Source organism: Ornithodoros turicata, chromosome 2, assembly GCF_037126465.1.
Source record: "Ornithodoros turicata isolate Travis chromosome 2, ASM3712646v1, whole genome shotgun sequence".
NCBI classification, from domain to species: Eukaryota; Metazoa; Arthropoda; class Arachnida; order Ixodida; family Argasidae; genus Ornithodoros; species Ornithodoros turicata.
In genome coordinates this window covers 23,695,417-23,720,611 of record NC_088202.1, presented here as the reverse complement: position 1 = coordinate 23,720,611, position 25,195 = coordinate 23,695,417, and the positions used below count along the sequence as shown (strand labels likewise).

At 44.8% G+C, this 25,195-nt stretch overlaps 1 protein-coding gene across 1 annotated transcript in view; it reads left to right on the top strand.

Moving 5' to 3' along the window:
* Positions 1-25,195, top strand: part of LOC135385240 (uncharacterized) — a 119,242-nt gene that overhangs the window by 41,175 nt on the left and 52,872 nt on the right. The window contains exons 11-14 of the mRNA XM_064614444.1: positions 1,380-1,562; positions 4,272-4,334; positions 4,656-4,718; positions 13,370-13,435. Coding sequence (XP_064470514.1) covers positions 1,380-1,562; positions 4,272-4,334; positions 4,656-4,718; positions 13,370-13,435 — 375 coding nt within the window. The remainder of the gene's footprint in view (positions 1-1,379; positions 1,563-4,271; positions 4,335-4,655; positions 4,719-13,369; positions 13,436-25,195) is intronic.

The following is a 25,195-nucleotide window of genomic DNA, read 5'->3' as shown; positions in this document are numbered from 1 at the left end:
AGGGCTGGCAAAAAATTCACGGTGCGCCTGCCAACCAAGTCTGAATTTTGATTTTTCTTCTGTGTCTAGTCTAGGAGTAATCCACAATATACCAATTGTTTTAGGCAAGTTTTCGGTGTTTTTTTTTTAGATAAAGGCTTCCGAAATTCGTCATTTTTCGAAGGTATGGTGCAACTTAAAGACGTATCGTTCACGTTCCTGATAGGGTAGAGCAACACATTTTATTCCATTCGATAGCCCCATGAATGACACGTTAAATGGCATCAAGCTCAATCTTATCTCTTTTGTACATAGTCCGGGAAAGTTGCAGTGAATATATGGTTCTTTTTTTGCGCTTTGAATCAACTTTGATATTTTTTTCAGAGAAACAAAAACCGACACAACGCTGTCAACGCAGGAGTCTTTTGCGCCCTAGGTTGTCTAAATCCAGAGCAAGATATCACTACCATGCGACAAGAAATAGCCTTGCAGAGGGCGCTCAAACCTGCGCTCGACGACATCGTCTTCTGAGAGGCTGTTTTTTTCTCCTCTCCTATCTCCCGAACCGCGCAGCGCAGATAATTCGGAAAGTTTATTTCTCCTAACTCACTGATGGCTTCAACGTATATTTTTTCCCGTTCATTCGAGACATCAAATGCACCGGTTTGTTCGATTTGAGATGGAACTAGCCACAGGCAAGCGCACGCACAACAAATCATAACATTAACAATGTGAAGCTTTATTTAAATCCTTTGAGTGGGAGGGACACACAAGGCTTTAAGGCACAGATAAATCGTATGGGCAAGTTTGATGAAGAAAAAAGGAAAGAAGGAAAATGCTAGAAAATGGGGAGGGGGGGGTGTTTCCTATATGTGAGTCATACGGAAATAGATCCTGGCCTTCGTGAGAACCAAAGGCAAGGCGCTTCGAAGTCGTCGAGATCATGGAGAGGAGAAAAAGGGTAAATAAACAGCGCTGTGTGAAATGAAACAGGCGGTTTTCTTTCGTTGTCGTCGTGGTGTCTTCTTGGCTGTCGACGTATTCCGCTACATCCTAAACAACTCGCTCGCTATGTCGTGCTAATAACCATTTAATGGAGTAATTCGGCTCATCGACTGTGATCCAATATGGAAGGTTATCGACGTAAGCTCTCAGGCACGGTCAGATTGAAAAAGGAGGGAATACCGCACGTAGAATATGACAACAGAGGGTAAAAACTGAGCCACATAAGTAACACATTATTAAGCTGATTCGTAAGGAAATTGTAGAATTATTGGGGATGATTCTATAGTATCCCGCTTCTTCAGACGTTCCTCGGTCACTGATCTAAACGGGTATGAAAGAGAAGAGGATCGATATTTCCGAGCTTGACATCCACATGAACTATTTTTGCTTTGCAGAAGTCGCGAAAGAGAACCTTTGTAATAGGATCCTGAAGGAATACATAAAGCACCTGAACCAAAATCACAAGTGCCAGCAAGTTGACGGGCGCTATGTCTTGAAGTGTGCGGACGAACTCAGCTCTGTTGGTGCGGAGACAGTTTTCATACAAGAAGACTCGTTGACCGTCCACCTTTGTTCAGGTGAGTGGTATATCACTACTTGCACAAAAGGTCCGCCGAACCTAGAATAAATACCGCAAAACCATAACCTCAAATACTTCAAGGAGAATCGGGGATACATTACAAATATTGCTGAATCCATCGTCAATCACATTACTGAGTATATGTTTAATCTTAGCATTGTCATTATTGGCCAGTACCAGGTATAGCATTTTACCAACAACAACTTTATTACAAAATGATGACTCGGGAGTTTCGTCGACGGGGGCGATACTCTACCCCATTGCTGGTGGTGATGCAGGGAATGAAATAATGAGCCCTTTCACAATAAGGATCGAAGTCCTATCGTATCCAGAAAGGTGAAGAGAGCTTTGAAGGCAGAGCGTTGGTGGGCTGGATGTGGCCAGGAACCAAGCAATTTTGTGAGAGAGGGGGCGAGAGTCAAGCTCGTTAAGGGTTTCGGGAGTAGGGTTCGGTAAGGTTGGTGGCATGGGCAATGGAGAAGAATGTGCTCAGATGTGCTCACAGCACCGCAGTGAATGCAGTGGGGAGAGTCGACTTGCCTCAAGCGGTAACGTCACTGTGCTGTGAAAGCAACATCGAGGCTCATTCGATGAACTAATGCGGCATCTTTATGAGAGATATGTTGAGACATGCGGAAACCGAACGCTGGATCAACCCTCCTCCCCAAAATGCGAAAGGCGACGTCCTGCCACTATGCCTTCGGGTGGGATGAACAATGCCGGCGCCGACTTGCCATTTCGAGATGCGCCATTGGTGTATGCTGCGGCACTGTAATGTGAAACGCCTCTAACGTACGGAGTGATTCATAAATGCACATAATACACTTCACATGATAAACCTGCTTTACTTCCTTCGGTAACAAAAAGGAACGAAACTTGCCTTGCCGTTCACCTGCGGGACATAGGGAGGAGTGCAGACTTCGTCACGAACGATTTCTGCGTCCTTTGGAGGTGCAGGTGATTCCCTGACATGTTCGTCTTCCCGCTGTTGTGATGATCAGCTGGATGTGCCTTCACATTAGCTGTTCGCCACAATCTAAATCTGAACCATTCAAAACCCTCGAAACTACCCGCTGACGTCTGCGAGCACACGGTTGAAGTCCGAGAGAACACGCGTGGCTCGACATATCTCCTCCGTCGTTTTTCTCTTTCCTCCGTTCGACCGACCATCCGGATCCCCGCTCCTGAATCAAATGACTCTCGCCCAATCAGCGCGAAGGAAGACTTACGCCACTTCTCGGAGACCAATGAGCATCCAATATTTACGCATATATTACGCAGCCAATTAAGGAGGTTTAGAGCAGCTGCGCCAGCGGCGACAATTACCAATCAGCACTCGCATACTGGGGGAGCGGCCACAGGAGCTAGTGAGCTGGTGATAGTTGAGAAGTCGCGCTTCGACGTAAAAATTCTGACGTTTCATGACGTTCCATGGCACGAAAACCTCGCAGCGCCTCACTTTATTCTGCAAAGGAACTCGCGAGTTCCTTCGCCTTGCTAATGCTAACGCATTAATAAGTACTCGTATTCAACGGGAAGGTCGAGCAGGATCGAGATACAACAGAAGTTGTGAAGCTAAACCTGATATGGAAATAAAGTGTAGTTATAATGTTGAGTAGAAAATTCCGAAAGAATGATTTCAAACAGGGTACAAGTACCTGTTGGAAATGTAATCAGTAAAACAACAAATAACAAAGGGCAGTATTTTAAATACAGTATTTTGAGTACCGTACTGAAGTACAGGTCTTTCTCAAACATATCCAAATGTAGAAAGTGATAAATCTACAGAGGTGCCCTTGGACACTGGCAGGCTTCAGGAAGACGCAGGTACAACAATGGAGAATGGATTAAAAATGATCGCTCGACAATCCTGCAGCCTCGCAGTGAACCTGTGTATCTCATCGCGGTGCAGACCTGTATGGCAGACAGATGTCTTGGCAATAGTGCGTTGCGCAGGAAAAACACTGTTGGCGAACCTTAAGCACCGTGTCAGCAGGATTCGTTGTCGCTGTAGCGTTCAAAGACATCGGTTACAGAGAAATTATGCATATTGCCCTATTCGCATATGAGTGGATTATTTACTCACCGCTCAAAAACGTGTATCTAATGAGAGAGCCGCGACTCACATATGTGCCCGTTTGAAAACACACACACGTTGTGGCTATAGTAGCATACTTGCGCGCAGGAAAATTGGAAACGGGGGGGGGGGGGGTATATGTTTAATCACACAAGAGGAGATGTCAGCCAGGCAAGTGCCGGAAACGGAAAAATCATAAGAGTTTCACCGAGGCTTCAGAGCACTTGAATAAGACTGAAATTGTATTTCCGACAAAACAGAACATTCCGAATCAACGACACCTTGCCCTGGAAAACGTACACCCGTGGCACGAACTCATCATATTTAACGTGTTCAGCAGGACACACTCAGTTTAGGTTGCTAGGCAATAGGCAATAGCCAAATGGCTACTAGCCGCGGGTGCGCTTGCTTGCGTTCAGCTTTCACACTTTTATATAATCTGGTTTGCTGTTCGTCTGCTTTCCGCTTTGTATTTTATTTTCTCGCTAATGAATGATCAATGCAAGCAAAGAAAATGGCACACGGTCATTCTCAAAGCCTCTCTGTAGGCTGTAGCGCTCCGTTGTTATCTTCTCAGGACTTGACCAGACTTGAATAAGGCAACAACAACAACAACAAAATCTCTTTCAGCCAAAACAGCGCCTTATGTGCCGACGTCCCCTTCCCCAGGAACACGTACAACCGTGGCAACAGGTAACCACATTTAACCTCTTCGAGAGAGACACTCCTTCGGTTCATTTCATTTTGCCGAAATAGGGTAGCAAGAGTCTGTTCGCTAGCTAGTATACGTATTTGCTTTCATGAACTTTTCACACTTTTATGTCAGCTGTTTTTCTGTTCCTCTGTCATTTTGTTTGGTATTTTATTTTCTCGTTAATGGCTGATGAATGAAAGCAAAGCAGTTGTCTGAACACGGTCGTTCTCTAAACCTTTCTGTAGACTGTTGCGCTTCTACGCTGTTATTTTCTTAGGACTTGACCAGACTTGAATAAGAGAGAAAATCTTCTATTTCAGCCAAAACAAGTCATGATCTATGGACGCCCCCTTCTCCAGGAAAACCTACAACCGTGACAACAGGTAACCACATATAACTTGTTAGGAAGGAGACACTCCGTAGGTTGTCAGGCGGTGGGATAGCGAAAGTAGCATAGCTATAGTACGTGCGCTTACTTGCATTAATTTATCACACTTCTATGTAGTGTGTTTTTCTGTTCATGTACCTTTTTGTTTGGAATTTAATTTAGTTTGTTTGTAAGAAGAAAAAAAACAAGGAGAAATCGAACTCGTCTCCCGACTTGTTCTGGTACCCCTAACAAAAATTCTCACCCTACCCCACCCCCACCTCCAAAAACTACTTCTCAGGTGATCTACTCTATTTAATTTTGTGTTAGTGGGTGATGAATGTAAGCAGATGATATATTGTATCGCGCATATCTGCGCCCTACATCGCAGGATGTTATTCCAGCAAATTGGAATTTATGTCAGCCTAGCTCATACACACCATGTGCCAACTGCGCTTCGTTGTGTTGTTCCTTGGTCTCGAGAACGGCGCTCATAGACTGCAATACTTTCAGTGGAGTTAGTGCTTGTCCTGTCTTCTCCTCTTCCGTAGTGTCTTTTCGCGCTTTCGCGCTTATCTTCATGTCTAGTCACCAACGTGCCCAACAGCGAGTCCTCTTGCAATACTTTGTGTCCGTGTACTTTATCAGGTTTAGCCTTAAGGCCAGACGGAGGTCCACCTCATGCCGATAGCCGTTCCGCCCGTTATGGACGACACCAAAATCATCTCCGGAAGTTTCCGGACTCCAGCTTTTTGACAAAAGTGATGTAAGCCACAAATGAGAAATTGGCACGGATGGCGGCTATGTTAATGTTTAAGCCAATGTGTCTAGACAGGTTCTGGGACACAAGCATGCTTTACGCTATCTGCATTTTCTGAGCTCTTTGACTAGTTGTCACACGCTATTGCATTATGCTGTACAGTGATTCCTGGCTTCAAGCCACGTGTCTCAGCGGGCAAGCATAAACCACGACCATCTCTATAATACATGACCATAACACTCGCCCGTTCGCCTATGGGACTTCCGTCTGCGGCTCGAGGAGCGGAAGTGCCGTATTTACGCGCAGAGCGCCCGCCAGGGGCGTCACTTGCCGTACCCAGAAGAGCTCCTGTTGTAGCTCAGCTGTGTGCAATATGAGTGGTCCTCGTGGTTAATTCTTCCTGCGTACATGTTTGTGTATTGTCGCAGGTTCTCTGTGTATGTAGAACTAAGAGTTATGCAACTAAATCCTCAGAAATGGACTGTGCACTGAAGCGCAAGGTGGCACGTAAAACTGTGAAACTCGCGCGCCATGTGCCGTACATCGTACATATAAACTTGGCATCAGCACCTTGTGTGTTGGGCCACTTATCATGCTTTTATGACTGCCAGACGCAAGCGCGTTCCGAGTTTACGTTTCGCGTGAGAGACGTTCCGTGTTAACATACAGGGCAGTTACAGAGAACGGGTGAATGCGAGCGTAAGAAGAAACTGTTCCTGGTACAGCGATGACTGACACCAGTTACGACGTGCAAAAGAATTTGTTGTATAAGCAAGCACCTCAGTTTTGAATCAGCAGTTGCTTGTTTTGTTTTCCCAATTATTGGTCCCTTTTTATTTCCGGTCTGTCATTACAATGCTATGCTATGCTAACCTTTATTACACTGTTCGGATAGAAGCCACTTTGAGAACTTTTCTTGATGGTGGCTTTTCTGCGACGCTACTTTGTGGTGCCTTTTTTGTGTTCCTTTTGCACTCGTGGGAGACGCAAGGCCGCGTAAACTTCGTGATCACTAAACATAGGTACCACGTCTGAGAACGTTGCGCTTTGCACCGATGCTAAAGTCTTCGGCCTTGAAACGCCGAGAACACGCTCTCGAGTAGTCTGTCGGAGGCAGGGATGATCAGTATTTAAATACATTGTAATTAAAGTATTATTTAAAATCTAAATACAACACGTATTTATAATTATATTTAAATATCAGTTTTGTGGTATTTATTCTTGTAAATCCTTTATAAATACTTCTAAATATATACTCCTGAAATAAAAATATACAAATAATAATAATAAGTAAAAATATAGTCGTAAAAATATACTGACCCATGTCTTAAATATGCCGTGCATTCGACCTTTTGGGAAGAAGGGCGGGCTTAGGGCGCAGTGTTTGAGCTAGCATGCAGGCGAAAAACGATTTTAGATGGCGAGAGCGGATGGATGGAACACATGGATGGTCGCGGCTATTTCAATACTTTAATTTACGCGACTATTTAATACCTTATAGTTAAATACTCAAAAATTTTATTTATGCCGATCCCTGGTCGGAGGCCACGGTTCATTATTCGTTCTTTCAGAGATAGATGCGTAAAAGCTACTCAGCTATTACATAAACCTATTTATGGTGCACACTACCATCCGTAAAGAGATACACCGTATATGAAATGAAACAATCGCAATGAAGCTACTTATGTCAGGACTCCGCGATATATTTCGAGCCACTTCTCCCGTAAGGCAGCATTTAAGCGGAACTCGTGGAAGGAAATACTTGAGTCCGACACTGGTTTCTTCGACTTGCAAAGCGGGACGGTGCAGTACACTATCACGTCTCACATCTGAACAAACCATGCACTGGAGACAAGCACTCTCCACCGCGTGAAAACCAGCCAAAACCAAACGCGAATGCCGGCAGTGATCCCCATATAGCATGCGTCGTCTGCCGAGGGTCCCGTATTCAGCGCTACAAACGTGCGGCGGCCGCTTGGCGAAACTAAATCAGCGGCGCTGGGACTAGGTGCGAGTGTTATGGTTGTGTATTATAGAGATGGTCCAGGTACGAGCTGTGGAGTCAGAGTTACACCTGGTGCCACATCTTGTACGCGCATGAGAATTTTCGCAAACACATTTTTGTGTGCGTTTGAGATGAAATTATCAACTTTATCAAAACTGCAGTGATCTTCCTTTTCGACTGTGTTCAACCACTATGCGCTATGGAACTTGCCTTGATCGTGTTTGGACAAATTACCTGCAGTCCAGGTCACCATGCAAGGAGCCGCATCCATAAGGAAAAGCAACACGGCATTCGCTATTAAATAGCCACTGAGCATCTGGCCATCAGTTGTCCAACTATCGAATGTCTTTCGTTTGCACGCTCCTCGACCGTCCCAACGTAGATCTTCTCGCGCGTCTCTAGTCCGACTGTGCCCACGACAGCAGATGCTACAAACGATATGAAGCATCTGTTGTTTCATTCATTGAAATTCAGATAAATGAAATTTCGTGAGTTCAGATTTGTGAAGATCCTTCGCTGTGAAGCTTGATAGCAGTGTGTGTAGTCTTTTCGATTGTCTATGCGGGCGAGCGGCACCTGTTGCCCTGTGTGCTTGGCTACCCCAACTTTTCTTTGGTGACTTTGCTTGTCCCAGTACTGCACAACCAGGGAGCGGTTACGATACCTCGTGGGCTTTCTTCATGCCTCTCGCCTATAAGTCCTGCTCCCTTATTTTTCCCTTTTCCTGTCTTTTTTTGTGTGTGCATTTTCTTTTTCATTTTTTAAGGGAGAGCAAGTCGGCCTACGCATGACTAACTCTTTCTCCCTTTCTTTTTGAATAAACATCCCCCCCCCCCCCTGTGTACTTCTATAGGCTTTGTGTTCTCTGGCTTCCAAAAGGGGAGGTTTGCAGCTCAGAACGCGGAACAAAGGTCCACCGCAAAATGGGAAACATTCGATGTGTGTGATGCGTCCAGCTGCCATATGCGTTCCCAGGACTTTCCAGGACTTTTTCCAAGGGGGGCTAAGGGCTTCCGGCGGTGGGGAAGCGTGCACCCCCTCCTCCGCACCTCATTTCATGAAGACGAACACTGCGGACTGTGCGGCTGTTAAGAGGTTCATGACATCTGAGAAAAAGCATGACAACCTATCACTATAAGGAGCACATAATTTTCACAAGTGACATTGGAGCTACAGGGGTGGTCACGGTTTTCTCGCACGCAAGGCACAATAAAACACTTCCGTTCGGATTGAACATGTTTTTAAACTCAGCAGCGAAATGTCGTGCACGTGAAGCCTTTTTTTCGGGCATGGTATAGCTAGAGTGTGCTCGAATGGGTTCCCTTTTATTTATTGATTTATTTATAGTACTTCTGGTGGTTGCCATAGAAGGAGGGTCAAATACAACACGTCCAATATTAGTGCAATTGCAATGGAGATGGAAAGAGAGAAAAAATGTTAAAGGAAAAGAAAACACGAGAAAGCGGGACTAGTTGCTCATCCTGACCTGTCAAGTAAGGCAAAATGGTTAATGGTTAATTGATTAACACTGATTAAGTTGTGGTGCTCCAAAAAGGTGGATATGTGTGAGTGCAATATATGCTCAAACAGGTTTGAACAAGTGCAAAGCGACCAGATGGGGCGGTGGTCCTCTAGTATATAGTGTTGCATTCTTCTTTTTTGGCACTGGAATAACTTTTGCTATTTTCCATTCATCAGGAAAGGTACCGTTATATATATTCTAGTGAAGAGCACTTCTAAATACAACGACATCCATTGAGCATATTGTTTTAAAAGCGCATTAGGAATGCCATCGGGTCCAGGGCTTTTCTTAGTATCCAAATGCAAAAGAAAGTTGAGAATTCCGTTCGATGTAAAAATATTTTTCCTTTATGAGAGGAATATGGGATAACCTATCAGACGTGATTTGCCATTGCCCGCCATCATCCTTTGAAAACACAGATGAAAAATACGCATTATATGAATTAGCAGTGTGCGCCTCGCGGTGGGGCTGGCTGTTTGTTCCTTTGCGTTCTGGTGGAATGTAACGCCAAAATTTCTGGGGGGAAGTGGATAGGAATGTCCCAAGAGTACTGTTGTAAAACTGGGACTTGTTTGATTTAATTAAGCTATATAACTGTCGTCGTAGGGTTTGTTCAGCAATATGAGCATTGCGAGTTCGCTTGCAGAACCTGTTCAAATGACGTTTAAGGTGAATTACATCACGGATTATCCAAGGTCGGGACCGACCAACTCTTTTTTTCTTATTCGGCACGAACTTCTTGACGCAGTCCTTAAATATCGCCCAGATCTCGTTGCTCTCACTCAACACAGCAGTAGCGGCAAAGCAATCAAAATGAAAAGACAACTAGTCAATAATGCTTTCATTATCTGGACGTGGGAAGTCAGGGAAAGAGTCTACCAACTCCATCTACCAACTCTAGACTGGATGAACTAGAACCTAGTCCATCTACCAACTCAGTGCCATGCTCAGGAATATTCCCGCAGATGAACATGAAGTCGAGGAGAGACGGATTATCATTACAAAAACGTGTGGGGGCAGTGACATTTTGCAATGAATTGAAGTCAAAAACAATGCCTGTTAGAAGGTTAGCATTGAACATGTCACGACATGTTCCGTAGACAAATCCTTCCAGCAAATCCCATCAAAATTAAAATCGCCAACCAATATTTATTTATTTATTTAGAAGTGCCCATCAACGGAAAATCCTACTAGATAGTGCACTGAAAACATTCAAATACAGCTTACAGTAATGAATGAAAGGGAAAAAAATCAACGATCATAAACCAAGTGCCTAATGCGCCAAACTAGACAATTCCCGTTTAAACACAACATTGCACGAAAACATATCAATGCTACTATCACGGGAGGATGTATTATAGTTACGTTGAATACGACGCAAAGGGCCAGAATTAAAATGCACAGAAGGGTATATAATCTCCTGCTTTTGCTTAATGTTATCATGTAAATAGTTATGTAAAGTCACAAGAACAGAGCTATCGCTGCTGGGAGGTCTATAAATCACACCTATCTGTAGATGATCATTATTATTTGACTGAACATTGTACCATAGCCCTTCACAGTCGACGTCGGGAAGCGCCTCAATTATCAGTTCTCTGCAGAATAATAGCGCCACACCTCCATCGCGCGAGTAACGGTCCTTTCGTACTGCAGTATAATTAGGAGGAAACAGCTCTGTTGATGATATGTCGACGAAAGCCATGTTTCTGTGATTACAACTACATCAGGTGTGTGCTCTAGCAAAAGACATTCAAGTTCTACCTTCTGATTGGACACACTGCGTGCGTTAGTACGAAGAATACATAAATACCTTTGTCCATTCAGTTTTTTTAAAGTACCCTAACGGCCGTAACCTCACGCACTGCACGGTCCCGATGGTCGAACATATAGTGTTTATTTCCTATAAACTGTTTACGAAAGCGGAGTCGGTAGGGTTCACCTGTCTGTTTTGGATAGCTTACCGTTCAGCTCTTACCTTAGAAAGGAATCTTCGTTTATGAAGATACTGTTTCCCCGAATTTTCATAGACCCACTCAGAATAGTATCTTTAACCTTGTAAGAGAGGAAGCGAACAACTGGTCTGGATTTTCTTCATTTACACCTTCCGATTCTATGAGCCCTATCTACGTCACTTCCAGATAGTGAAATGCTAGTGTGTCACACTTAGGAAGGAATGCGCCGGAGCGTGTTTCGTAAACCTTTGCCCAGTACTGTACTCTCGAGTCATATTGCTTTACAACGAGATCGTAGTGTATTTTGAGATACAATTAATATATCTTGGTGAAGCTGAATTTCTTCGTACCCCGACTGAGGACGCTAATTATATGGTGAAGGTAAATACTGTTTCTGGCACAGTGTACATTAGATTTCCGTTCGCATATTAAAGAATCCCGCGTGGTCGAAATTATGAAATTATGCGCAGTCCTACACTTCGGCACCTGCACCATGTAGCTACTGTGATGTTGGCGGACTCACGTTATGTTTAAATCTACTCCTTATTATTAATTTCTTCGGCGGTTCCGCGCAGTATATATTTAGTGTTAATTGGAGTACATTTACACGTAAGGGGTATCAGCCAAGTATGACCATACGCTGCACGTGCCGTGGGGTAGGAGTGCAGATAATTTCGACCACTTCAGCGACCAGCTTTCGGCGGTCTTCCTTGTTGGTTTCTAATGGAGCGTAGCGACACTTTTGCGCAGAGCACTTGCAGATAGTTGTTTGCGTGAAGGCCAGTCTACCGCGAACGTAACATCTCGCTCCGAAAAGTCTTCTCGCAGGGACGCCCACGTCGTTTACGGAGCCCGTGTACATGGACGTTCTATGCTGTGGAGGGGCGAACAAAGCGGAAGCAGCTGTCCTCACTCCTCTTTTCTCTCTTGTACACCAATCGTCAATGCGCACCTAGACTCGCTGGAACGCAACGCGCAATACAGAGCGTTAAGGGGAGAGCCCCAGTACAAGAACTGTCTCGAGCCGCACGAGGCGACTCTTGTTCTGAGGATCTTCCGTAACGTTCAAGGTGCAGCTATGAAAGCTGCGTAGATACTTTTTCTATAGTCGACTTATACAACCTGGTGGATACCCTTTCGAAGAGGATTTGCAGCTAATTACATGGAATTAATTATTTATCTCTTTAATCGGCGCTTTTGGGCAAAAGTGAGATAGTAGAATAGGAGAAAAGCTTTGTTGAAAGACGTTTCGCATATTATATTATGAACAAATTCTGAAATGAGCACGTCCGTTGAAACATCCACCGCCGAATATTTCCAAGCAACAAACCAAGGTTGGACCAAGCTTGGCAATAGTTAGGCTGGCCTTGGGTGTTACATGGTTGGCCAATGAGCTTGCTTCTTGGTACGGACCTGTACCCTGGCCGATGACTTGCCAAGCATTGGTCAGCCCGCCAAGTTACAGACCGAAGCGGTCTTGTGGCGTTGCTCATATTCATGCTCAAGTGTATCGCGGCGTAAGGACCCTCACACAGGAACGAGAAAGAACAGATACTATACATAGCTTGTCTTGCGAGCTCCCGCAAATTCGAGAGTCCTGTTCGCCTGTGCGTCAAAATGAAGGGTTGTGCGTAGGGTGGAGGGATTTGGCGCGTACATAACCAATACTGAAATGATGGATTGCTCGTCGTATTAACTCGCCGTGAAGATAACGCTTCTGCTTCTTACTTATTTTCGTTTGAGAAATTCACTTGATCGATCGAAAGTTTCCACCACCACACCACTCCGCGTTTCCCTCTCCACCAGGCGAAATTGGTCTAAGCTTTGGCAAGAGCTTGGCCAACGAGCTCGTTTCTTGGTACAGATCTGTGCCCTAGCCGACGGTTTTCCAAACCTCATTCTGCTTATCACTAAGCAACATTGCGCCAATGTTGGATGGCCGAAAGAGTTGTTGGCCAACATGTCACCCGACCTTTTGCCAACAGTCGGCCAGTGGCCATTGCTTGCTTCGGTTGCTATGCAAACTAGCCGTAACCAAAACCGCGCGCCTCACGTAACGTGCAAATTTACTCCCTATTATTAATTTCATCGTCGTTAGTCCGCACAGTATGTATTTAGTGTACTACAGTCAGAAACGGCTGTGTATCCCTTTGGTGTCCCTGGCTCTCGCAGGAAGCAGCGAGAGGATCTGACAATATTTACAGATTTCTCCGCTAACTTGCCTTTGTGGTTTTCCTTGCATATTATATGTATTCTCGCGTGAAACCATTTTTGAGCTTTATGACGCGTATACCATTGTAGATTAAATATACTATGAACCGAAACCTTCGCAAAGCCTCTCTGCACTGTTGCAGTATTCTCTCTTTCACATTGCTATTTGCCTTTCGGCTCGACCACGCTTGATTAAGAATTACATTTTTATTTACAGGCAAAACAGGACAGGGTGGAATGACGCCCACCACTGCAGGCAAACCTACAGCCGTAACAACAACAGGTAACGATGATTTACGTTCTTGGGGGTCGTCGTACTTACATTTTCAGTTATTGAAAGATAGTAAATGTTGTGGTTTAGAGCTACAGCCTCGATGCTCTTACTTTTTTGCGCGTCTCATTTACATATTTGGTGGATCACATCAAAGTCATTCCCTTGGTAGCAGCCCGTGTTTGAACCCGAGGCCACTGTCTGTACAGCCTGAGATATATTACGGCTCTCACTATTTTTCTTCGCTATCTATCTATAATTTTTTCGATACGGTTCTCGCTCTTTATTCTCGTGTTGCTTCTAAACCGGAGCAACATTTCGCTATATATCAGCTTTCCAGCGGAGAAGCGAATTTTAGGGTTGGGTGTGTAAACTATAAACGGAGAAGGAAAGTGACATTTAGAAATTTCTCGAAACCCTAATTCTTTCGTCTATAAGAAGTCACCATGCACAATGTCTTCGCTCTACGGTGTACTGGCACTGCGCAATTAAATTTGCACCCTTAAAAGGAGCCTGGAGCAGTGCGGTGTGCCCTGGGAGCTGTGCCGGTGCTCGGCGCAATCTACTAACGTGACGAAATCAGCACCGTGGCGAAAAACAGCGAGGTCTGATTCCGAACTAAACATCTGGTTACGGACACCGCACGGCGCCACCGGCAGCGAACTCTCTACGTGATTTACTGGCTCTCAGAAGGATGGGACGGGATCCTGAACGTGCGGATACCAAAGAGCTCCCACGAAAAAAGGAATCCCAAAGGGCTACACGCTAGCTATGATAATCGTTCTCCTGAAAGAGCACATGCTACTTCCCAGTGAGAAAATTCTGTCCCGTGGATGTTCATCGGGTATACTTTCACGTAGATACGGATATCCATAGGATAAAGAGGTTTCTCCAAGGGATATACGTCGGACATCGAAGTGGCCGCGAGAAGTACTTCCCACGAACATCAATTTCATTGACGTATCCAGGAGATACGGACGTAGCAGGAGCTCTCCGGGATGCTGCATCTTCAGCGAATGTTGCTACTTTTTATCTTTTAGAAGTCAGTATACGCTTTGTATTAGAATAATCAGCAACTTTCTTTTGCCACTTTTTTAAGCTCTGCCACCGCCCCCAGTCGTTTTATTTTCTGTTACTCCGCTTTGTTTCTTGTACTTCCGATAACAGAACGTCTGCGCGGCGTTCAAGAAATAATATATTGATAAGTCCCTTGGAAAATTTAGCTAAAAGCAATCACTTTCGAACAGGAAACGGACATTATAAATTGTTTTCTCGCGAGCTTCCACACATTTGAGAGCCCTGTTCGCCTGTGAATCGAAGTGAAGGGTGAGATGTCTAAGTTTAATTCGATTGCGTATACACAAACAACATTGAAATGAGGAACTGTACTAAGTCACTATGAAGATGACAATGAAAAAATGGCTAAGAAGCAAGTGAGCTGGTGAAGATGATACATAATGTAAAGCACCGAGACTAGGGAACACGAAGCGACAGACACAACACGAAGTCTCAAAGAGAGACTTCCTGTTGTGTCTATCCCTTCGTGTTATCTTGTCTCAGGGTTTTGAATTTTGCATGAAGATAACGTGTGTGCTTCTTACTGCATTGGTTTGAGAAATTGGTTGGTCCATGGAAAGTCGAATTTGTGCAGTGTTACATCGTCCCATGTTTCTCTCTCCCTTTCTTGCAATACGTGATCCATACCGCATCCCATCGGAGATCTGATTCGGACGATTCGTGCAGCAGCCGCGACACCACATCGTGCGGATATACGGCTACGGATATCGCTCTATGAATATACCACAGAGGTCCCCCGGACGCCAATTTGAAATATGAACATTGAGATCTATTTTAGACGTCCGTGGAAGATTATATTATGTCTGGGTTGTTGCGCAAGACAAAAAGAAAAAATATGAAGGAGGTCCCAGCTCCCATAACGTATTGCTTTTCTTGCGAGATTTGGCGTTCGCCTGCGCCACCACCACCAGATTTCGCGTCCAAGACCTGTCCACAGTGCCTATATCCGAAGAAGCAATGGGCTACTTTTAGTTAGAAAGTTACTTTTTCGGGTTAAATGCCTTTCTCAGATTCGTGGGCTAAAAATCGGGCGCTATTTTTAAATCTGTAATGCGGGGAGAAATCGGGCGATAATTGTGCCTTCGGGTGTTATCGGGAGTTTTTGTTTCTGCTCTTGTCTATTAAGTCCTTTCCTAATCTCTCTCTCTCTCTCTTTTTTTTTCGGGAATTTTGCGTGACATTCCAGCGGTAATCCCCGAAGGCATAGGCAGTGTTGGCGCACATGGGTGTATTGCTGGGAACGTAAGTGACCCATTCTTACATGTGTTAGACGTGGCGACCTTTGTTCGTCTTCAGTGGAAACGTCACTTGAGCATTTCATAGTGTCTGGAATTCAGGGAGAAATCGGGTTTAACCCGAATTGGTCGGAGGTCAGTTCGGGGGGGATAACCGGGCGGTATCGGGTTTAACCCGAAAAAGTCGTTCCTTTTTTTCTCTTTCTTTCAGTGCATAATGTAAAACCCCGAGACTAGGGAACACAACTTCACCAGTTCGCTTGCTTCTTAGCCATCTTTTCATCGTCTGCTTTTAGTGACTTATTTCGATTGATTTCACCTGAAACATAAATCACAGCCATGAAAGCAATGGAGTTAAGCCGCGTCGCTGCAATTTTGGTGTTTCATCTAGGAATGGTTTGTCGCACAACCGTTCTACCGTGTATGATTCGGAGCTTTTATAGCTGTATACTGAGTTTTTTTTTCGCCGGCACCAATGGATCCCAAATCAATCTCCGGTGGTGATAAGAGAGAGAAAGAGAGAGAGAGATGTAGCTGGGTGAACCCCGAATATGGGGTTTGCCACTCTATTTCTTTCCCTAGAGGAATAACCTCCTCTCCTTTGATTGAATCTCCCAGTGCGGACAAGAACTAGAGCTACGCAGAGGTGTATAGGCGGATAGTACGGCAGGCTGTTGTAGTTAGAGTATGGTACGTAGCTGAGCGAAAATAATAACCTAGACACAAAAACGTACTCTACGTTGCGACGCGACCTGCCGTGAAATACCCTGACCTGCGACAGCAACACTGCACCTCTGAATTATATCAGGGAGTGGAGTGAGGAAGCGACACTCTGGAATAGGACATTTCAGGGCAAGAGGCTTAATCGCCGAATCTCAACAAACTATACCTTAATGGGAAAGAGGAACGTGATATTTTGATGGGAAAAAGGAAGACGAAGCCCTTTGACTGCTCGTAATGTTCTGAAACGTCGTCATACTGGACAGCACTGGGGCCGTCCATAGCAGCCTAAGTTGAGAACATTCCATATATTGAACAAAGTGGTTTGCATAAAAATCGGAGTGTCGAAAGGGACGTTGTCCTTTTGTGGGGACTTTCCTTCGTGCTTCAGAAAACCTTGTCAGTTCTGACGTGGTGTAATAGGAAAGTTTCACGAGTGCCGGACCGCCGTCATGAACGGTCGTCGTCTGCTCTCCAATTCTTCTACGGTTATGTTTACGTAAGTTAATTTCGGAAACAGAGTTCCCCAGTTGATTTGAAAATTCGTGATTTAGAAGAAGACGAATTACACTTTGCCGAACACCTATGATATACCTATAAAAAAGACGAGATGAATGAATTGCGAGACTACATGTAATTGTGCATACATCCTGACGCGAAACAAACACAGTAGGGTCGTCGTAAACTACTGTTTCAAAACATGTTTGCTTTCTCATTTTGCCGATTGTTAATGTGCTCCCAGAGGATTACACATATAATAACATCACAGCGCTGCGTTGATACTTCGACTGAACAAAGAGAAGACGAGCGACTCTACTCGTCTGCTGCCATACGCACGCTCAACATGGCCTGTGTTCCCAGGAAGGTATTTTCTTTCGCCAATCTATACTGAAAAAGTGCAGCTTGTCCAAGAAATCCAAATTCGGATAGCGTTATCTTCGGGTCTTTCTCTTTCGCTGTTACAAGGGAAGAGGAAAGGGGGCAGCCAGGTATTTTGCTTTACGTTTTCTATGTAGATGCACGAACAGGTCAATTATATACCATAAATACAGGTAGAGGGGTCAATAAACAAAAAAGCCGTAAAACAGTGACATTTTTAAGCTAGCTTATGCGTATCTTAAAGGAGCATGGAAAGTGGGGAGATTTTTTTTTTCGCTTTGACCACGTTCAAATGTGTCACCACTGTGTTATGTTTTTACACCATAAATACTGTCCTAGCGGACGTATTACGCCCACGCAGACGTTTTAATCCCTCGCACGCGCGATACTCTCCGCTTTTCTCTGGAGGCCAAGTGAGAAGGTAGAGAACGCGCGTCACAATGTGACGAAGCACCTGTCCACTCAGAGAGGGGATCGCAGTGTGACGTCAGCCGGGATCGGTCATCGACTCGGCAGAGGTGGCCGAGGTAGGGTGGCTAAAAGGGGAGGTGACGCCAACGCCCGTCCCGTCTGGAGAGGGGGAGCATTCCTTTGAATCATGCCAAGGCGCCCGTGGCCGCAGTAGCGCTGCTGTCGGCTCTTCGATTGTCTTGTCGTTGTTTGCTGCTGGGCTCTGCATGTATTGTTGATACGGGACGTTCCTTCTACACTCTAAAATCTGTACCTCTTAAAAATCCCTTTTATAAGATACATTTTTGCAAAAACGTACCCTTTATTTTATGCGGTACGAAAGCGCCTAAAAGGTACAGCACTTTTAAGGTACTGCCGTCTCACAGGTACACCTCTTCGGGGACGGTCTGGAAAGGTACGCCGCAATTAGTTCGTGTTTGTGCCTTCCAAAAGAATTGTCTCAAACAAAGGAGGCAGTCCACGTACCGTTGATATCAGGTCATACTTCGATTTTTTTGGACGTAAGAATACGTCCACATCGACGAACGTCGGCGATTCTTTTCCTTCATGGCTGAAAAAGTCGCCAGGATGTTGGTCATCTCCAGAATTGCTTGATCAAAGTTTTTCGGAATCTGACGTCGAATTATAGTATCAGCTGAGAAACAAATGAAGTTTAGATATCAGAGATAAAACTACACTGTCGGCTTGAGCAGTAACAGCACAACAAACACGATCACTTCGCTTGATTTATTTCGGTCGTATGAATAATTAGTGTTGACGAACTACATTACTAACATGACAAACTGCATCGCAACGCCGTTAAGGGAAGACGTCATTGACCCATGGGTGTTTTGCCTGCTGGCTACTCTTTGTTCCTGACTTCCCAGCAAAGCAATGTATCAAGGCGATCAGATTTTGCTCCAGTATAGAATTATAATTTATTCCTTACTCGGACAGCTGGATTAGAAAGAATCCATTGGAGGTGGCCATGCCATGGGGTAGCAGTAGGAAGGGAGTTGCCTCAGGACAGAAGCCGCCGATATTTCGAACAGAGACTGTTCTTCTTCTTCTGGGCACCGTCCTCATCATTGGCATGGTATTTAAAGGGTTAGGTGTGACGAGTTTAAAGGTTCATGCGAACTGTGGGTCAACAGCCCGGAGGAAAGAAATGGTCCGTACGGGCTTCTACGGCCAGAGTGAATGGCCGCTTTGTTAGAGTGTGGAGGGGATTATAGGAACGTAGTGATCTAGGCTCCAGACCGGTTACAGAAAAATGGGAGGTTCACGAACGTGTGGACGAAACGGGACAACAGGCAAGAATTGGCAAACACAGCGAAAGATAAGGAGGTTAGTGGTTACGTGAGGAAAATTCCAGAACGAGCAAAGGGTTCTTTTTTATATATAAATATTTGTAATACAAAGTTGTGGCATGCAATAAAGAAAGCAGAAAGCAGTGGCCATGCAGAACATAACAGATGATAATGGAGATAGAAGGGAAAAGCATATTTTATTTGTGAAGTGTTTCTAGGGTGCCTTGTGATTTGTTGATACCCTCCCTTCAATGGGATAGTGGATCATCCCAATCTCGTTTCCAGCTGTCTATCAGCGCCCGATGACACGCGCTCCGCTGGTTAAGGCAAGTGTAGGCGCCACTGTATCTACATCGAAAAATACTTCAGCGCTACAACTGGGACGACAACCTTCAGCCATAGGTCGGCGATTTCATTCATGATGGCCTTCACCGACTTCATTCACCATCACCTCATAGAGAATGATGTGATGTTGAATGAACGGCATGATGTGAAGTGAAGTTGAAGTTGAATGAAGGGCAATAATGTGATGTGAAGTTGAAGTTGAATGAAGGGTTATGATGGGATTTGAAGTTGAAGTCCGCGTGATGTGTTTTGAAGTTGAAGTCAGTGTGATGGGATTTGAAGTTGAAGTCCGCGTGATGGGTTTTGAAGTTGAAGTCCGCGTGATGGGTTTTGAAGTTGAAGTCTGCGCGATGGATTTTGAAGCTGACGGATAGGTTTCGAAGTCCTCATAATAGGTTTTGAAGCCGACAATGTTTAGTCGATGTCTGACGTTCACGTGTCGTGACTGTCGCTTGTGCGAACGCGTGCGGAGTGAAGGGCAAATGTGTATTGGAGTGCACCGAGCGAACATAAACGCTTCGCGTTTAGTGTCTGGTGTGGGCGTATGGGCCTGACACTGCAGGTGCCTGGCGGACTTCCTCCCCCCCCCCCCCATTGTTGTGTCTCGGCGGTTGCAGGGAGGGAAAGTGTTTGGAACGCGTTACTCTCTCGCTTAGTGGGGGGCGGGAGACAATGTCATGTAGACGGAGGCAACTGTATGTTGCGAATGTGAGCGGTAGATTAGATCGAGACACGATTTGGCGATCTGCGGTCGCGCGGTCTGCACGTTGCGGTTGTTCTGTTTGACTCATTTGCTCGCCTACAGCTACAATGTGCGTGTATATGTATACTGGATGGGTTAGGATAGTAGCCTCCGCTTTCGGTCGCGTACGCGCATTTTACTAGACGATAGTAGATTGCTGTCGTGCTGACGAAGCGTGTTTTATTAGGCTTATTTCGTGTCTTCTTAGATTGCTTAGTTTTCCTTTGTGTGACTGGGATCCAAATAGGACAAGATCGGGCTGGCATTGTTTTTGTGGACATCTTTTATTTTAAATGTAATACACTGAGGTCACGACAGGTCTCTTATTTATCTGAGGTGCATAGGTCATGTTTTGGGGAATTATGTGTTCCGCATTCGTGTAGCATCCATCGGACACAAGTGTTTCATCAGAGCACGCAGCTGCTATTTCTTATATATTCATCGCCAATAAAGTACATTTCAGCAGAGGCGGGGAAGTTAATTACCACCCAAAAGTTGCTAGTTACGAGTTACGTCATTAAGCTAAATATGTAATGAAGTTACAGCCTTCAAGTTCTCAGAATGAAATTAAGTGAGAAATGAAAGTTCTTGCTACCATGCCGAAATTAAGTTGGGAGCGGAGTTCCGAATATACCTTGTCAATTGGGCACAAAGTGAGAATTCCAAGTTCTGCGAGTTCCCATTTTCCGCGCACATTTCACAGAACCTAGCCAGTGACCTTATCACCTTCCCCGTTAAAAAAATGCACTCCGCGCACTCCACACGAACGCTCTGCTGCGACCTAACTCAGAAGCACGTCAGAATGGCGTTAGCGTACACCCAGAACATCGGGCTGCAACAAGGCGGAGCAGACAGGCTGCTGGCGCCGCGCACGTGCAAGAGGCGGGGTCACTGTCGTCGGATTTTTCAGCAGCAAAATAAAAAGAAAGGAGCCCGCGTTGTGCGTTCTGCCTTCTTGGACGTGAAGCGAAATAGAAATTTATAACTTTGCTCATGATACTTTTGCGAACTTACCTCAAAAAGTGACTAACGTACACTACAGTCAAGTGATTATGATGAGATGTTGTTTCAAACATGAAATAAAAACAGGTAAGAGTGGGAATTGTTGTAGACTGTGTCGACACATATTTATTCACAGATTGTGAGAGAGGAAAAGAAACTGTTTCACGGACTGTAAGTTGGTGGCCTTCCGGGCTCCTTGCAGTCTTCACTTCAGTTTGCGCCTCACATTCTGTATGTATTACATGTGTCCAAATGCCTCGGTCGTTAAGCATTCACCTAGTGTTCGTCCGTATATACCCTCCTCGGAGGAGAAAGAATACAATGGGTTACACTTTTCCGAGGACAGATTCTCAGTTTTTGGTGTCAGTGACTTATCCAGACCATGATACGTCACTGTGACACCGCCCACCCCACAGAAAAAAGTTTGGCGACACCCCCTGCAAAAAAGGGGCTTGTCGTTTCAGCTGTAATGACACGTCGGTAATTATACGTGTAAAACTGTTATCACGTAGCTGTAATAATGACCACGCCCCCTGCTTGGGATTCCGGATAAACCACTGCAGTGGTGTATTGCATGAAAGAATTAGAGTAAAAACATATGTCCAGCGAAGGTGATTACAGGTCGGTGAATTCGTTAATGAAGGCTATTCCAGTGTCAGTAAGCATCATGTCACAAGAACTCATGTAATACTGAGTGACAGGCCACGATGTATTGCGATGTCGAAGCTAATACCCCCGCGTCACGAGTGAAAAATGGCACGGCGGAAAAGCCAGTCGTAAGAAGCCACATGAACGTGCAATGTACCGGCAGACACGGCGGTCTTACGAAGTCACATGAACGTTCAGTGTGTCGGCAGGCAAGGATGTCGTACGAAGCCACATGAACCTGCAATGTGCTATGCGCTCACTTAGCTGTTAACAACGGGCGCAACATTGTGCAACAACCTTACCGCGCTCCCGCCGCCGTTCACATGCGACAGCGGAAGTCAAACGTTGGATCCCTCCCTTTCCTCATTTCTTGGTGCACCCTGCTTCCAAGCCCAACCCAAAGCAAGGCGACCGCACCCTCCAAACACTATACCCCTCCTCCGCTTACGCTTTCGCCTCCACTACCAGGAAATCCACGCTAACAGGGGCGATGAAGACGCCAACGTCGTAATCCTCCAGCAGCGGGCTGCCAGGCACACCAACGTAGGCCTTCGTTGGTATTCAACTTCAAAACCCCATCAGCGGTCACCCGAAGCCACATGAACGCGCAATGTGCTATGTGCTCACTTATCTGTCAACAACGGGCGCAATATTGTGCAACAACCCTACCGCGCCTACCTACCCTACCCCCTACCTGAAGTTGAACGATGGGTTATGATGTGATGAATTCTGAAGTTGAAGTTGGATGATGGGTTATGAAGTGATGAATTCTGAGGTTGAAGTTGAGTTACGGGCTCGTGATGTGATGGTTTATGACGGTGATGTGATGTGATGATGTGATGGGTTTGCAGAAAACTGACCATGATGTGATGTTGAATGAATTCTTAGGAAAATGCCGACCTATGCCTTCAGCACTACACAAGCCTGAAATAATACACTCACGTGGAACGCTTCTAGGTTGTTAGAACCCTCAATGCAATCGCATACGCACTCTGGCAAGCTACTGTTCACTACGCTCACCCTACACATGCACGTTTTGGGAAACGGCATGCATGTAGTTGTAGCGGAAATGAACAACGTTAAAGAGCAACTTACCATGAGCAGGTACACCTTCCCGGCCTTTCTATGTCCCTTAACCGGTCATCTTAACCGTGCGAAGACGGCGGCTTCCTGATCACAAATAACCGTCACAAGCGGACGCGGCTGCACTTATAATGCATGTTTCTTCCGTAGGTATCAAAGGTTGGATTCGCTAGATATGAGCCAAGATAAAGAAAAAATAAGAAACTGACCCTCCCGACCTCATGAAATCACTGGAAGGTGTGGCTTGTCGGTTCGCCGACAGCTTATCTGTTCCGGAATGTTCTTTTTCTTTTAGTTTTCATGTTGGCCAAAAGAAAACCTGCCTCCTTCAGAACACACGGAGAGAGTTCAATCTCTTTCTATTTTATCAATGTAAATACCCAATAAGCAATAAACATCACATATACAGAACGGCATTTTCCTTGCTAACTGTCTATAGCCTGTGTTCGTGATATACTTGAAACCGACGCAGACAATTTAAACAAAAGTACCACGGTTGACGGGGGGGATATGTTTATTACAGATAAAGAAAGCGGGAAAGGTCAGACGGTCATGGTTGAGGCTCTTTAGCTGACGATATAGACAGGTAACGTTCTAGCATCTGCCGTGAATTAAACAATCATAGTTGTAAATCAACAGCTAATCTTTATCTCCGAGCCCGTGCGATGTACATGCATTATCTGACTGCATCGAACCCTTTGGGGCGTTACTTGAACGCAAGAAGTGCTGAAAGCAGCGGAAAGCACAATAAGATTTTCCGCAAGAGGTACGGCTTTATACGGTACAAGACACGGTACCTCATAAACTGACCGTGTACCCCATAAATATGCTTGTACCTCATACATACAAAGCGAGATCCTTTGTCTCGCACAGTCTCTTAAAGCAACTGCGGAAAAGCACTGATGTACCTGATATTTACCAGGTACAGCTCGATATCAGGTACGTTATCAGGTACCGATTTTAGAGTGTAGTGATGGGCGATAACCATCAAAATATAAACGATAGTACTATAGAGAAACTGATGTTCTGACGTTGATAGTACTATCGATGCTTGAGATTAATACTCATTTGCAAAAATGTAAAGTCACTGCTCCCCGTTGTATTGCAATCATCTCGTAAAGCTGTTGTTGTATCAATTTAATCAAATGCCTTTATTTATACTTGCACGGTGGATATTTTTGAAATAGCTTCACACCGTTAACACGAAAAAAAAATGAAAAAGAAACGCTGACATAAAAAGAGGAGCTGCCGCGGTCCGCAAAACAGACTGGAACTTCTGTTTTGCTTGAACCAACAAAGCAAGAGACATCGTGGATCGTTATGCTCTATGCGTGTTATTAATACTATTCAGGCCAGCTGCATACGCTGTGAAACTATAAGTAACTTATGTTACTGCCACAGTAATACGGGCTTGTGACAGTTACGGGCCACTATATAATTCCTGCACAGAATGCCACCTTTATAGCAGTGTATGCATAATCCGATATTTCCTACTTCATGAACTTCATATTTTATTTTACATGCTCATATTTCTTGTTTGTTGTTTCCCCGAGAGGTAACTATCAATAACGAGCGAAACGCGATCGTCGAACTGTATGCGAAAAAAGAGAATTCGGAAGATTTTGTTTCCGATGGAAATAAGTTCAACTTTTAAATTGCGAGTGACTAAACGACATAGTTTGCATGAGGAAAACGCAATTTCAAATTCAAGGGTTTCGTTTTTAGAAGAAATATGAATATATTTTTTAATTCGTTGTCAACAAGCTATATTGAGAGTATGCAGGAGTAAAACGCAAATTCAGAAAGTTTAGCTTTAAAAAGAAACCTGCTCATTAAATTTGGAGGGAACAAACATTTAGTAGTTTGCAAGAGCAAAACCGAATTCGGAAGGTTTCTTTGAGGAACAAAATAATCAAATTGTATGCCTTACTATAGGCTTCATTTTCTAGTAAACTCAAAGAACTCGCGCACAGGGAAACGTGATAGACTGAGGCTGCTTAAGATGAGACGTGCTCTGTAATATGCTGTGCCTTTCCTTTCGATGTTCATATTGTAAGCGTGTTTGCCTGGTTTGCTCAATAATCCACATTTCCCATTTCTGTACATGGTATGATCACTCTTCTTCCCTGTCGCGGGAGTTGCACATTCCTGCACTTACCCCCAAAATAAATAACTTCAAGCTTGTGATAAGACGTCCAGATTTATAGTGCATTTATGCCAGCAGACCTCAAGACCAGGGTGTCGAACCGAACCCGAACCCGAACTGAAATTTACATGACAC